The sequence below is a fragment of the Echiichthys vipera genome, assembly GCF_963691815.1.
Source record: "Echiichthys vipera genome assembly, chromosome: 9".
NCBI lineage: Eukaryota > Metazoa > Chordata > Actinopteri > Perciformes > Trachinidae > Echiichthys > Echiichthys vipera.
Genome location: NC_139834.1, coordinates 15,613,461 through 15,629,231, shown reverse-complemented (window position 1 = coordinate 15,629,231; position 15,771 = coordinate 15,613,461). Strand labels below are relative to the sequence as shown.

At 41.4% G+C, this 15,771-nt stretch overlaps 1 protein-coding gene across 1 annotated transcript in view; it reads left to right on the top strand.

Annotated features, from left to right (window-relative positions):
- cacna2d3a (calcium channel, voltage-dependent, alpha 2/delta subunit 3a) overlaps positions 1-8,187 on the top strand; it is a gene marked incomplete at its 5' end in the record, with an annotated part of 110,899 nt that extends 102,712 nt beyond the window's left edge. Inside the window, 4 exons of the mRNA XM_083919830.1 lie at positions 301-415; positions 5,572-5,696; positions 7,116-7,204; positions 7,339-8,187. Of these exons, the coding sequence (XP_083775956.1) occupies positions 301-415; positions 5,572-5,696; positions 7,116-7,204; positions 7,339-7,431 (422 nt within the window). The 3' untranslated portion in view covers positions 7,432-8,187. The remainder of the gene's footprint in view (positions 1-300; positions 416-5,571; positions 5,697-7,115; positions 7,205-7,338) is intronic.
- Between the last annotated feature and the right edge of the window lie 7,584 nt (positions 8,188-15,771).

Genomic DNA, 15,771 nt, shown 5'->3' with positions numbered 1-15,771 from the left:
AAATGTGCCATTCGCATCCTGTAGCGTTATTTCAAACCTCTGGGTGGCAGGAGAGTTCAAGCAATGTTGCATAAATGACTGGCCTAGATTTACACTGGCAATATCTACAGCAGGACAAGAGGCAGCTCTGGTTCAGAAGTACTGCTTTCTTTCACACTTGTGTGTTTACAAGGATGTGGTGTGTTTAACTGTTTGCTTACAATCTATTTGCATAGCTATTTTAAATATATATTTGACTTTGAAATGGATGTTCCGTAACTTTCCCACTCAATTCCTCTCTCTCCCTCTCTCTCCCCTCAGCTCAGAGGATGGGTCGGACCATGCAGGTACCATGTGACACAGAGTACCCAGCTTTCATCTCCGAGAGAACCATCAAAGAGAACACAGGCAACATTGACTGTGACGGCTGCATCAAGTATGAGACATACACATACTGTATGAACACACATTACAAAATGACAACAACAGTTTTATTATGTCTACTGTTCAATAAAACACCTCTGATATCAGTGGACCACTTCACCCCAGAAAAACAAGCTAACAATGAGACCAAAAAAATGATCCTGTTAACTTTCATCTTGGCGAAATATTTTTGTCTCTTTAATCCCTGATAATGAGAAACACATTTAAATAATTTGTTGTCTGCTGAAAACACTTTTATCTGGGGAGATCCATCAGAGACACAGACACTCACTCGCTCCTGCGGCAGTTCGAAATACGAAGCATTTAAAGATGAGGGAGAGAGGTGGAAAAAAAGGCTTCCTTAAAAATGGGAAAATGAGTGTGGTCCCCATTAACAATTTGGGCTTTTCTGTCAGGCAATTGTGGGGTGTTCTCTGGATCCCTCCAATGGGCCTTTCATTGCTCCCAGCTGTGGAACTGCCATGGAGACTTAGAGCCCTGTGTGTGTGTGTGTGTGTGTGTGTGTGTGTGTGTGTGTGTGTGTGTGTGTGTGTGTGTGTGTGTGTGTGTGTGTGTGTGTGTGTGTGTGTGTGTGTGTGTGTGTGTGTGTGTGTGTGTGTGTGTGTGTGTGTGTGTGTGTTTTCCTTCCGTGTGTCTGCTGCCAGTACAGCCCCACAAGGTCAGCAGGGTAACCACTGCCCTGGTTGCTAGGAGTAGAATGCAGCTAACACACATACTGTATACACACAGACACACACACATGCATAACATCCTCTCACACATACTCCCACACACCAGCACACACATGACAGGAATGGGCTTCGGAGGAGAATGGCCTCATCTCCAATGATGACACCAGAACTGGGATTATTAGCAGGCAGGGTTGTGTGCTCTGAGCAACATGTCGCCTTCAAATAAATCTGTTTTAAGGCACAATGAAATCGACAAAGTAAAATGGATTTTTTATTTCGGTTATATGGAACTTTATAGCTCATATTAGTAATAGAGGATATTGGTGATGGACATCTGTTTCACGTTATAGGCTGACTGAGGCCTTTTTCTCATATTTTCATTGGGACACGTGTGTGTGCTTTATGCTCTAGGAAATATACCCTCAGCTCTTGCCTGTTAAACCTCTCTTTACTGTATTATAACTGTGTGTGTGTGTGTGTGTGTGTGTGTGTGTGTGTGTGTGTGTGTGTGTGTGTGTGTGTGTGTGTGTGTGTGTGTGTGTGTGTGCGCGTGTGCGTGTGTGGGTGTGGGTGTGTATGTGTGTGTGCATGTGATGTGGGTGTGCATGTGATGTGGGTATTTGTATTTGTCCATTACTTCCTGAGGGGTGAGACGGAGTGATGGATCATAAGAAACTGAAATCTAGTGAATGATATAATAGCTTAGGTGGCCCTATAATATGATTTAACCTCCATTAATGTATAGCCAGCTTCTCTAGACTGTAACATGAGATTTAGGACAAAGAGCGTGTCATGTCTCCAACCAGAGAAGGTCTTCAAGGGCACTATTAGCGACAATACTTGCAGCCATATATCCTAGCACACCACATGCTCCTTTGCTTTCTCCTGACCGTCCCAGACGAGCAATGTCCCGACAGGAGAAAACTTTAAAGTTGTAATGAGCTACAGCTTCAGCATTTCAGTCAGATGTGTAGACATGGTTTCATCTGTTAGACATTCTTGAAATGCATCGGTCTCTTTATCTGGGGTTGCACTAATAATCGTGATATTGAAATACTGTATATTTTCAAGATGTCACTCCAACACACTATAAGGCAAGTTTTGTTTCTTTAACAAATCTTTTTAAACAGATTTTAATGCAATAGTTGACGAAGAGTAGTGCCTTTTAGATTACAGTATTTGAAGACAGAAAATATACAGTATTTTTATAACAATCTTTATGTAACAAGCAGTTATAATTTTTTTCATATTTGTACGTTTTATTTATATTTGTACTATACAAGTGTTGAGTGTTGATTTTTACATGTCACAAAATCATGTACATTTCTAGATTGAATTTATGTTTGCAAATAATCCCCTTCTGATCATTTTTGATGAAATAATTAGTTTGGTTTTTATTTCATTTTTCTATTTTCAAAGATTTTCATGTTACTCATAAGGACTTTTTATTTATTTATTTATTTAAGGCTTTTTGCTGCATTTACAAGGTAAAAATCTTTATGGAGTCCCTTCGAATATACATTATATAATAATCTAATGCTGGGTGGTAATCTGGATGAACTGCTGTACTGCTTTTTATATCCCGCATATTTTTTTCATATACTGCCATATTGGTTCATAGCTCAAACAATTGCTGTAACTCTTCAATAGGCAGCAAAATGTATAATATTGTTTTGCCACAAAGAGGGCTCTGGTCAGGGAAAGCTGTAGGTGTAATGAGAACTGTATACCCTTTTTACTGGGTACGTTTTTTTACGGTTCTAACTTTTACCAAACCAATAAATAACCCACAACTAACTTTCTTTAACAGGGTAAAATACTATGACACAAAGCACAGTACATTTACAAAATAACATCACCAAAAAGAATGTTTTTATTGTTTCACGTACTCCTGACAGTAGAATAAGCCAATGTAAACTTAGGCCCAGTCATGCCAAAGATATGTGATCTGTGATATACTGTGAAACATCAAGAATCTTAAAATAATACAGTGATACAAATTTGGTCATACCGCCCAGCACGATTAGAATCATGTAAAATGTGTGAAAAGGCATTAAAGAGAACACACAGAATCATGGTGCCCATTTTCCCCAAAAGTAATGAGAGAAATGGAAATAAAATGACAGCATTGCTCTGAAAACTCCCCAGTCTGTTTGTTGAGATTTTATTGGAGCAATTTCAACTCATTGAATTAGTACACACAGTAATTACTGGTCAAATTTCCCAACTGTGATGACAGCTATTTCTGAAAACCATACAGTGCATGCAGTTATGGTTATGGTTAAGTTATGCTATGATTAAATCATTGGAAAAATGAATATTCTCTAAAGGACACACAAAACTATTGCATTTAGCCAACACTGAGCGCAGAGTGATTTTACCATGAAAGTTAGAAATACTTTGCCGCTTTTCTGCATGTGTAAAGCATAATGTGTTATGATCATTATTATCATCTTAGCTCTAAACCTTAAATTTAGCTTCGGTACAGCCGACTCTATAAAGATAAAACATTTCCTCTATGATCAAAAAGTGTTGATATGCAGCACTAATTTTTATCAGCTTTAGCTACAGATTGTGTGAAGACACGTTCTGTCACCACACCGTTGTGTCTGTCTTTTTCTTTTTCTACAGTACATCAGTTTTATACTTTACATCTGTCCAGCTCTTTAATTCTTTCTCTTTTATTTATCTTTATTTCTGCTCGTCTCTATGTCACTCACTGTCACACTGTTATTCTCTATCTTTTCTCAGAGAATCATAATGGATGTTTTTGCTGTCTGTTTCTCTGCTAGCCAAAATCACTAAAAGCCACAGCACTAGGAAACCATATCAAGAAGACAGTCTTTGCTGTCTGTGTGCTTGTGAGAGAGAATGCATGAATGTCTGTCTCTGTGTATCTGTGCATATTGCACACATCCTTGTGTGTGTCAAAGTGTGGGCCTTCATATGTGGTGTAGTGCTCCACTTCCCAGCACTGGGTATATCCAAGGCCAGCAGCTGTGCTGTCAGGATGTGTTTAAGTCTTTTCTCCAAGAACACTTGCCCTGCTTTCCATCAGCAGGCTGAGCTGGGCCTGGCCGGCGCTGTGCAGGGGTGAACACGGATTATTAAACATCAGCAGATCCTAATTCACCCTGATTGGAACTGGCTTGGCCTATTTGCTGAGCTGGTTTGGTTGGGTTTGGTTGGTCACGGTGGGATAACTGTATTAGAGTGTGGTGGATTGGTGCTACTCAGAAATTGGAGGCTGTGGTCAGATTAAATTGGTCATGGTATTGAATTAGTAAGGATGGAGACTAACCCATCAGCTATCAGTCTGACAACGATTTAGCCTCTGGGGGCAACAGCCAACATTTCTAGGGTTCTGGTGTAGTCAGCGGATATCCGGACCAAGACTTCCTCTATAAACAGATATCTGCATATGAATGCAGATAAAATCTTTTAAAAAGCTAATAACAAGCAAATCTTTGTCAGACGATAGCTGATGGGTTACGAGAATGTATTTCATTGCATATCGACTCTTTTGCTCTCCACATGAACTATTTACCTGCAACCAAAAAATGCTCAAACTTGATAGGTCAATACTACTCGGAATACTGACGGAAAGCAGAATGCCTCAATACCATAATTTTTCCATTGCCTACAGAGTGTGCAGGATGGAGATATTCCTTGTTCTGTTTATCCATCAGATCTCTCCCTTTCTTTCTTACTTCCTCCTTTACAAGAGGTGGGAAAGTGTATGCATGATGCCTATTTTTGCAATTGTGTGTGTCCTCAGTTACATGTGCACATTCTCATACGTGTCAGATAAATGCTTTACGATGAACTTGATAAATCAACCAGCTGCAGCAGAAGAGTAGGAGGGAGGGAAGCAAGAGTTAAAAAAAGAAAAGGTGACAGAAAGAAGAGATCATCTTTATGAGCTCTCTTCTTCATAAAGCTTATCCACGATCATAAATCACTGGACAGGAGGCCGAAGCAAGGCCTGATCTCTCAGGCCAGTAAAACACAACCATGGGAAGCTATGAGCTCAAAAGTGTGGTTCCCATTTGTCTCCCTTAGGAGTGTTTTATATTCCGCAACACTTCATTGGTGCTCGCCTTGGATAGGATATAACAAAGACAAAAAAGAAGGAAGAGAATGAGGAAGAGTAGGGGTTGGAGCGAATTAGAGAAGTATGTGTGTATACTTCATATGTGTGTCTGTTTCTGTGAGTCAGGCGATGTCTATGTATGTTTATTGATAGCTGGCAGTGAGACAAGTCATCTTCTTGACACGCATCCAATGGACTCTCTTCAGTGCATCTCCCTTCCGCCAGGGGAGAATGTGAACACTCATAACACAAATCCTCTGATACAAATGGAAATTGACATCATACACATGCGCCTTGTCTACTTGCCACTCCAACTCTCAATCCTTCCTTGCTCCCTCTGTCTTCTTCCTTCCTGATCCTTTTTTTTCTGGCTGTGTTTGGCAGGTCCTTTGTGATCCAGCAGATCCCCAGCAGTAATCTTTTCATGGTTGTGGTGGACAACAAGTGTGACTGCAGCATGTTTGAGCCAATCACCATGGACCCCATCGAAATCATGTATATCCTTTACTGTCCAAAGACTGGAGAAATGGGTTTGATTGAGTAAACGGCTAACAGTGTGAAAATTGTAGTCTTTTGGTATCCTGAATGAGACGAAGTAGCACCAGGATAATTCAGAGCCTCATTTGACTATGAGTAAACAGGCACAGTAAAACCTTGAAAACCTTGACATAAAATTGAATTAACAGCCACAAAAAACTAATAGGGCTGTCCTAGATTTGAAAAATTCTTCGGTGACTAACACAAAATTTTGTTGATTAATCGATTAGTTGGTTTAATCGTTAGATCTGTAAAACTGAGTTTCTCCACAAATAATCCTCCAAAAGCACCACTTTACCAATCCTTTACCAGACTTTACCATGAAAGGTAGGCAAGTACTTTGCAGCTTTTCCGCATGTGTAACGCATAATGTGTAACGAAATGTTATCATCTTAGCTCTAAACCTTAAAATTAGCTTCAGTAAAGCTAACTCTAGAAAGATAAAACATTTCCTCTATGATCAAAAAGTGTTGATATGCAGCACTAATTTTTACTTTTATCTATCAGCAGAAAAAGATAAATAAATGACTACATGAATGACTCCTAAATGTGTTGTGTAAGAATGTATGTATGAAATAACAGTATAACAGTATTAGTAATTATATTTTTTAATGGAGAAGTTTAGTTTTTTTTCCTCCACCTCCTGAGTTCCAGTGTCAACATACCGTAGTTATAACCAGTGTGTGTCCATCAATGTTACCAGGATGGAAATTGTGCGGAACATTTTTAATTTGTGAGGAAGCTCTGGGAGTTTATTTGCCCTCTACCCTTTTGGTCGATAAAAGAGATGACAGCGTTATGAGGGTCAGGATCTGAAGGCTTTGAGACAGCACTCTACTAGAAGTCTGTTTGTGTGTGTGTGTGTGTGTGTGTGTGTGTGTGTGTGTGTGTGTGTGTGTGTGTGTGTGTGTGTGTGTGTTTGTGTGCGTGTGTGTGTGAGTTTTTGGACTGAGTTGCAGCCCACACTGTGATGGGATACTGATCAATAGCAGACACCGCGCAGAGTGGAGTCAGAGTGAAAGAACTTAGCTCGTCACCACATACCCAAGCTGGATTCTGCTACAATGCGCATCCCTCCAAATTTGTATGTAGTACAGTCACGCTGTATATACATGTCCACCACTGTTTATTTTATTGTGGAGTGCTTACTAGCATAAAGCCTGCTTTTGTGTTGCTATGCAACAAAAGAAAATTCATCAAACATTGCTTAGAGTCTCCTTTTTTTTTTCTCTTTGTGCACATTGTGCACAATGTATCACTGCCTCCATAAGAACTTCTTTCCTTGGTGCACACAAAAACATGCATTCCTTTCTATTATAAACAAGAAATACACTCCAACAGGAAAACACCCTGCAGAGGGTACACATTGTCTGTTATTCCCTTAACTTCAGCGGCACATAATGAATCTCTCAAGTGCGAGAGGTTGAAGATGCAAAAGGACAGGAGGCGCCCTGATACCTGTCACCCTTTTCACCCAGAGGTAATTTCTTCATGAGCACTAACTGCACACACAGATCATTCCCTATTCTAGTACTTTCTTTCATAATACATCCCCCGCTAATTCTGCTTTTGTGGATTATTAAAATATTACATATCTTGTCCACCCCCCTCTAGGAGAACTCAATGGAGTGTGGAGGAGCTGTGGGTGTCATCCCGTCTCTTGTATCAACACTGCTCTGTGTCCTTCTGGCGCTGTTCTCTAGGTGACCAGAGCTAGCCACACCTCTCCATCAAGAACTTGACTTGGATCGGCTTGGCTCGGCATGCAAAAGAATCGCAACAATGCCACAGAAAAATACACTCCTGCCCCTCATATAACTGTGCCCAATTCCAACTCATCGCCTACAAAGCCCCTAGCCCTGAGGTACTGTACCTCCCTGCAAGACACTTATTTGAAAGGATTGATAATGGATAGCTATTACAGCTGCTAAGTACTGATCATTATGGTGCTTAAGCTATATCACAAGATACAAAGTCTTGAACATAGGAATAATGCTAAGGCACTTAGTATCTTAAAAACTGCACCGGTGGTCCAGTAAAGCCCACTGACACTCACCTCACTATGTTCAGTCCTTTCAGGTAGCAGCTAAGGGCTGGGGTCTGTAGCAGGGCTTGGAACTGGGTATTAGAGCCACGTAACACCCATGTGGAGAGAGATGGGTGCACCTTAACCCAGCCCACTCTGACTTTTCATGGACTATAATGATTTTAAAGATTTAAAAAAAAAAAAAATAATAATAATAATAATAATGAAGATGAAGATCATTATATGCGGCTGGGGTTGTAATGAATTGTTTGTCTAATGATCTTTTTTTTTTCATTATGAAAAAATCAACTTCTAGTCTGTATATATGAAGAAAAAAAGAGTTTTATTTATAATTTGCAAGTGGTACCCATAAACTGTGACTATGAGATTTTGAGTCCTCTGATGTGAGTGGTTGTTAATATTTGAGCTTTGCCTTATTGAACAACATTGGTCCTGTTTGTGTACTTTTGAAATAAAATGATGTTTAAAATTGATGCTGTTGTTGAATGGCATGTTATTGAAAGGCTCTTGCTGTAGCCGATCTTCAGTAGAACAATAGAATTAATATGAAGCATCAGTTCTCATCCCTATAGACCACTCTATTGTTGTTGGTAGAATTGAGTGATTAATACAGTATCTGTTCTCAATGGCTGGCTGTGGGGAAATGTTTGGCTGCTCTTTGGCCTCCACGTGAGCAGAGATGAGTGTGTGTGTGTGGACATGCATGTATTTGTACGAGTGCATCTGGTGTTTCGCTCTTCTATCATTCATGTAAGCCTCTGCCCCAGAGGCCTATCCCCCACACAAAGAGAAACAATAAAGACCATGACATTGTAATCGAAGGCCAACCACAACATACATCTGTATTTGTTTAGGAAATAGACACAAAATCCTCCAATATTGTCTGACAAACATTCAAGAATAGAATTCCTCTGCCATGTCAGGCCAACTCGTATGTGTTTGTGTGTGTGTACAGAGGAGCACAATAAAAAAAAAACTGCTGTTCTCAGAGACCCAGTACCAGCAGGATGCTGCTCTGCCATGGTCTCAATGTCAACACCAAGGTCCTTGTGGCCAACAACAGGACATGCTTCGTCTTCATCTCTGTCCCCACCTCTCAACTGGCCAGTTCTACTAACTCCCACATCCTCCTCCACTGAAAAAGTATTTCTCACTCTCCTAGTGGTCTAATCTATTCTCTACTGTTTCACTGATCTTGTCCCTTGAGCAGAACTGTGTGACTCTAATCATTTCCAGTTGATCCTGTTCTTCCTCTTTCTATGGTCTAAAGACTCCCTGACTTGCAAGTGGGTCATTTATCACTACATAATGGGATTGGAGCTGTTATGGGTCACGAATCCAATCCGGTCTGTGATCCCTTCCTGTTTGCCAGATGAGTTATGCATCCATTGTGTGTACAAAAGGCAGACGTGGGAAAGCAATTTTCTTTCTGGGGAGTTGCCACAATGGCAGCCCTGATGCCACCTCGGGGTCCTGTGACTGATAAATGCTCATCTCTGTTTTTTGTAAGCTGTTTACCCCACACACTGAGAGGGGAACCATAACTCCTGCAGATGCTTAAAGACACTTTTTCCAAATACCGCACTGCACATTACTCATATATGCTTGTCATGCAGGTGAGAAGGGAATTCAGCTAGTTGTCTTTGTGCGATTATGTACAGTGTAAAACAGTAATTGTCATATTTCAACACTTTAAAAAAAAAGAAAAACGGAAAGACAACTGAAAAAGAATAGAAGAAATTAAACAACATGAAACACTATGTGTCGAGGATCTTTTGAAAAAGATATCTCTGTTTTTATGGAAACATATGTGTGTCTTTAAAGGTTTGGCTCAGCACACAAATGTTCACATGGATGCCAGTTCACACCTATGACCCCCGTCCATCAAAAAAGACACTCAGCAAGTGAGAGAAACATCACTAAGGGTTTCTCGTGAGAAAGCGTTCACATTCTTTCCCAATGATCCGATCTGTGGTGCTGTTTGTGGTGGGAAGGAACCCCTGAGAGAGGAGTCACTGATCACTGGGACACAATGGCCTCAAGGGGCCCTGCAGTTCAAAACACACCCATCCATCAGCACTCACACCACTCTAACCCTATTTGCTTGCCATTATCTTGACTACATGAGAAATCTCTTTTCCTAATATGCTGGAAGACAGATGACAGTGAATATTCACACATTCAGACATTTGTGCCAACACTGACATGCATTTACACAAACACATATGAACACAACAGACACACACAGAAGGGGTTATACAGAGGGCAAAGCTTTTGTTCTTACCTCCGATGAAGTGGATAACATTGGTGGTTTGCATTGGGACCGCATATATATTTGAATGGGAATTATTCTGAGCAGCTGAACCACACCAGGACCACACACAGGCCTAGTGACCACAACACGCCACGGCTAAGACAAGCTGGGAAAACACACACATACACACATACACACGATTCTGTCGGCATTCCACAGGGTGACTAGCAAAATATAAACCATGCAACTCATTGTACATGCATTCATATGTTTGCATAGAGGATAGGCTTACATCTCTGTAATCCATTAGATTTTTTTTTGCACATTATTTTTATCCGTTTCCATCGAAGCATCCTCTAAGCATCTTGTCCTCAGCTCTGTCCTTTTTTACTTCCTTCTCCACACTCCACACTTTCCTGTTTTTCCTTTTGCTCTGACTAGAGGCTCACTGGCTGTAGAGGTGATAATGACCAGACCTCTCGGCTACCTCACCCACACATGCACGTACCCACACAAACACACACACACACACACACACACACAGACACACACACACACACACACACACACACACACAAACACACATCAGAGACGAAACCTGAACCAAACCCCAAAGACAAATTTGTTCCTGCATGTGCCAGGAGACATGCTGCTGCCAAGGCTGAGAGGTGCCAGCTGAAAACATACACTCTCAACAGACACACTCATACACAGAGTTAGTTGTGTACCCCATGCTGTGACAGGAAGAAAAGCCTTCAGTACTTATGGACCTCTTGGTGAGCTTGAGGACTTGACAGCCAGCTGTACTAATACTGTCTGTCTGCGTGTGTGTGTGTGTGTGTGTGTGTGTGTGTGTGTGTGTACCTGTCCAACAGTGGACCTTAGCGTCATTACACATTCACCCACAGTGGACTAGTAAGCTAGCAGGGGACCCTTTGGAGGTCCTGTTTTAAATTATGCTGAAATAATGTTGAAGACAACATTAACTTCACTTCACAAGTAAGCCACATTTTAAACTAACTTTAGCAGTTTAGATAAGACGCTCACCTGTCCTGCTGTTATAACTGACGTGAACTAACCAGTGACGTGAAGTCAGGGGAGGCAGGTGAGGCTGTGCCTCCCCTGTCATCATGAGAGGAAAAGAAAGGAAATAATAACATAACACAATTATTAATATTTGTCCTCTGGACTATGATTTTGGTGTGGTTCTTAATGTATTTTGACCATTTTTATAGTAAAAATTCTGTATTTCCTGCTTAAATAAACGGAGACGAGAGGTGAGGCACGTACAGCCGTGCCTCCCTCCAGATTGCGCAATCACTCACAAACTGGATTGAGTGCGTGCAAATGGCACGTGCTTGTTCCTATTTCTGTGTAGGTTTCCAATATGATGGTTGAGGACACTTTTATGTAATAAAAGCATACGTCTTCTTTTCCATGGTGTTCAGTAATGTATTTTACGTATGTGTGTAATATTTACACCTTATTGATATGACATAAATCCACAGGCCTTGAGGCAGGCAGTACCTCTGCCTCAAGGAAGGCGGCGATAGTGAGCAGCCTGATAGCCACCAGCCTGATAGCCACCAGCCAGGTCACGGTGAACTCTGACCTGTTTGCAAAAAGTAAACACAAGAAGTGTGCTGTGCGACGCTGTAGAGCTTAGCGACAAGCTGTCATTTCTGCCCTGAAATGGAAGATATGATTTCTAAACTAAGACATTTTAGTCAGTTCCGTAATATTCCGACAATTTTTGCTATGAAAAAATTCCTCAAATAATTGTTTCTATTTCTTTTTTAATGACTAGAAAAATTAGTCCACACTTGATCAGTAGATAATCACAGTCCACTGTCAGTAATGAAGGAATGCAAGTGTTAGTAAGAAATATCAGAAAGAATGAGAAAGTGGGTGCGAGTTAGAGAAACAGAGAAACTATATCTCATTGTTTGTGTGCTCTGATCAGGATTAGCATATAGTTTATATTTGGGAAGAAGAGTGAACATAATTCACCAGCCTGTAGATCATCAATTTTATTTTAGACAGGAAGCTTACTCTCTTCAGCCAAATACTGAATAACAAAACGATAACAAATCATAGGCATATATTTAGCATTCCGTTCTGTGTTTGTACAAACAAGCTGAGGGAGATTTTTCAGCATTAGCATATTCGACAGAGTCTTTCTAGCTGCAATCTGAGCTCTGCCAGCCGGCCGAGTCTCCGGAAAGCCTCGTTTGGTTACACATGGCAAGCTGAGCAACTGCCTGGAGGGGCATACATATAGGCTCCCTCAAACAGGAAGGAGCTAAATGGAGACCCAGGAGCCCCCTGCCTAGTCCCTGCCACTCAAATGTACCCAGGCTGTTTTTAGAGTGTAACAGAATGGACAGTCAGAAGTGAGGAGAGAGGGGAGGGTAAGCAAGGGGAATGAAGAAATCTAGATTGGAGGTCAGGGAGGCAACGGAGGGAGAAGGCGGGCTGATTGCACCCGAGTAGGTGGTCTCACGATATCATAGCTCAAAGCAAGCAACACCATTGGCTTTCAACCTTGACTTGTCCCCAGGTCTCTGCGCTGGATTGGGATTGAGAACCGCTATTAGTCTTGTGAGCATTTTAGAGTTCCCTTGGATCACAGTTCATCAGCATCAGCATGTTTATCTTGGATGGAGGACCGATCAATGAGTAAGGGACTATTGGCTGTTGGCTCCCCTGTGCCTGCTATAAGTCCTTCTATGCTGATGCAGGCTGAATGTTGATGTGATAATAGATGCTGTGTTTTTATACATGGCGTCTCTGGGCACGGTGTGGTTACATCACACAAAAGTTTGTGTATGTGTGTGTGTGTGCGCATGTGTTTGTGTATGTCCATCTGTCGTTTTTGATTTGTATCTTTATACCTAAGCTGGAGATTTGCTCCTGCTAACCCTCTATGAACTTAGTGTGGACAGGACTAAATGGTTGCTCTTATTGGCACGTTAGCGTTTGTGTATGTGTGTGTGTGTGTGTATTTTGAACACACACATATACACTGTATATATCGGCACTGTATATTCAAAAACGCACTTTATAGTTTGTGCTCATGTGCATGTTTGTGTGTGTGTGTGTGTGTGTGTGTGTGTGTGTGTGTGTGTGTGTGTGTGTGTGTGTGTGTGTGTGTGTGTATGCGTGTGTGTGTGTGTGCACGACTGGCCAAACCATTGAGCCGCATGTTCTGTGTATGCCTGGCCCTGGGACTTCTACGCCCTTATTTTGCATAGCAGAGCAGTGAAAGGAAGGCTAAGGTTACAACCGCAGGCCCTGACAGAAAAATTACTGTAGCAATGTGACATTTATATGCCCTAGTGTCCCCCACTCGCCCCCTTTCTCACCCTGCCCTCACCCATCATTACCCTCTTGACCCTAGGAATATCCAAAGCCCTACTCTTAACATCAACCGCAGCCCTGTTCGTCCTGTTCTCTCTCACCATAACCACATTCTTGCCCCTTTTTTCTGTATCTCTGATCAGTGTGTGTAAGTATGCATGTGACACATTTATGCTTATGCGTACAGTATGCACTTGTGTGTTTGTTTCATGCATGTGGTCCTCCTGCTCTCTCTCACCCTAACTGTCTGGAGCATTTAGAGGACATGACATCACCCTGGGGTAATCTTGGGCGCTGACGTTTGTTTTGCGGTAGAGGCAGGCTGGGCTGTGACGCCGTCTGTTTGTATTTTGAGATCCACAGTTGGAAGGGGGAGAGGTGTGGCGAGCCAGTTGATTAGGCCTCTCATTTATGTATCTGTTGCAGTTCCACCGTTAAAGGCCATGTTGTAATTAAAAATAATCAGGGCTGTAATATACTCACGACATGATCTCGACGAAGCTCAGAGGCATAGTGTGTGTATGGTTGCATGTCTGTGGGTGGATATATGAGTGTTTGTGATTCATATTGCTTATTAGTGGGTGTATGGAGTGTATTATTAATGAGTTGTGTAATCTAAAAGGCCTGCAGTGTGTCATGAGCGGAAAGGAGGAAACTAACACATGATTGGATTTATCCAAAACAGAGAGAGGACAAGTGTGAGGGTGAAAAGTGCAGAAGACAAAAAGGACCGGAAGAGAGAGCAGGTCAGAAGGGAGAATCACGAATGAGAGCGAGGGAACACAAAAGTGTGTATCCATAAGTTTGTAGAGAATTGTAGCAATCCACCTGAAATACTGTCATAAAATGAAACATGTAAGAGTAATTACACACACTTACATAAACACACTGCACGCTTGTGACCTTGGCATGTTACTGTGAGCTGCTCCCCTCCCTGGTCCAGCCCAAGTCCAAATCACAGCATCTGTTGCTGTGATTTTTATAGTTTTTCTCCCAATTACCTTTAACAGAGATGAGTCCTCTCTTTCCCTACAGCATCTTATTATCCCCCCATCCTACTAGATTTTATTTCCTCTACTTTTCATTGAATCCTATTTCCTCCCCTCCCTCTGACCTTATTTCCTCCCTGTTCTCTTTAGACCTTATTTCATCAACTTCTACATGGACCTTATTTTCTTCACGCCTACCTTGACCTTATTTCCTCCCCTTCTACACACAGTTTGATCTCAGCATATATACAAAAGTGTAATCAGACATATAAACTCCAAATATAAATATCTCAGTCTCTGTGCTTATCACACCAATCTCACTGCCGATGTCAAATGGTTAAAGACACAGGACGGAGCACTTGCTCTATGCAGTGGCTTCCAATCAGCTCTGAGGCCTGGAGCTGTTTATCTGAGAAAATAATTCCTTTCTAAACCATTCAAACCAGCCCAACCCAGTCTCACCAGCCAAATGCCTTGCCATTGTGTTGATAAAGAAGAAATGGACCCAATTCTAATAAGCTATGTATTTATGGACTGAGGGTAACATGTTGAGTCAGAATAGTAATTTTGGCCAGCATCTGTTTATATACTTTTTTTAACACTCTCCCTGATGTAAACAATGTGTGTGGTTTGCAAGCGCTAAACGCCTGCTCCTTTAAACAATCAGATCACTGCGACTTCTAAGAAACTGCACTGCTGCAAAAGGCATAAACCTAATAACCTGGTGCATAAAGTTATTTAGATTGATTACAGCTGATGTGCAACACTGAAACGTAGAATTGTTAAAGGGAAGTAACATGAAGAACAAGAAGAAGAAATATCACCCATTGCCAAATAAAACAATGTAACAAGAATATAGCGCACATGGTCGAAACAAATGGATTTTTTGAACAAAAGCAAATACACTTTACACTGGAAATGGATTCCATGCTCTATTTTCACCATGCCAGTCCAGAAAAAACATCTGCGACATGTGAGAAAATGTTTTCAGTTGTGCGGATTCCTTAAACCACTCAGAATGATCAAGAAGGGCTCTCAGCAGCACTAAATTCACTAATGCTGTGTTGAGGGTCAATGTGGGGAGAAGAATAATTACTTGCTGTAAGCCCAATGTAAGTTTTTGTCAAAAAGGTCCAGCATTATTAAGCCAGGGTGACCATTTCTCCTTGTTTATCATTGAAAACTGCAAGACAAGAAGGTACAGTTGAAAGAAGCAGAATTAGATGCAGTAGTTGCCGAATGGGCTCAGAGGTCCAAATGCTGGGGGTGAATTTTTGTTGGAATTGATTTTGACATGATGAGTCTTTGGGCTTGCAAAGAAGTTGGGTAACAATCATTTTTCCTTGATGCAGCAGCCCGTCAGTGAAGGCTGCGAACCCTCAGGACACCTTCCGACT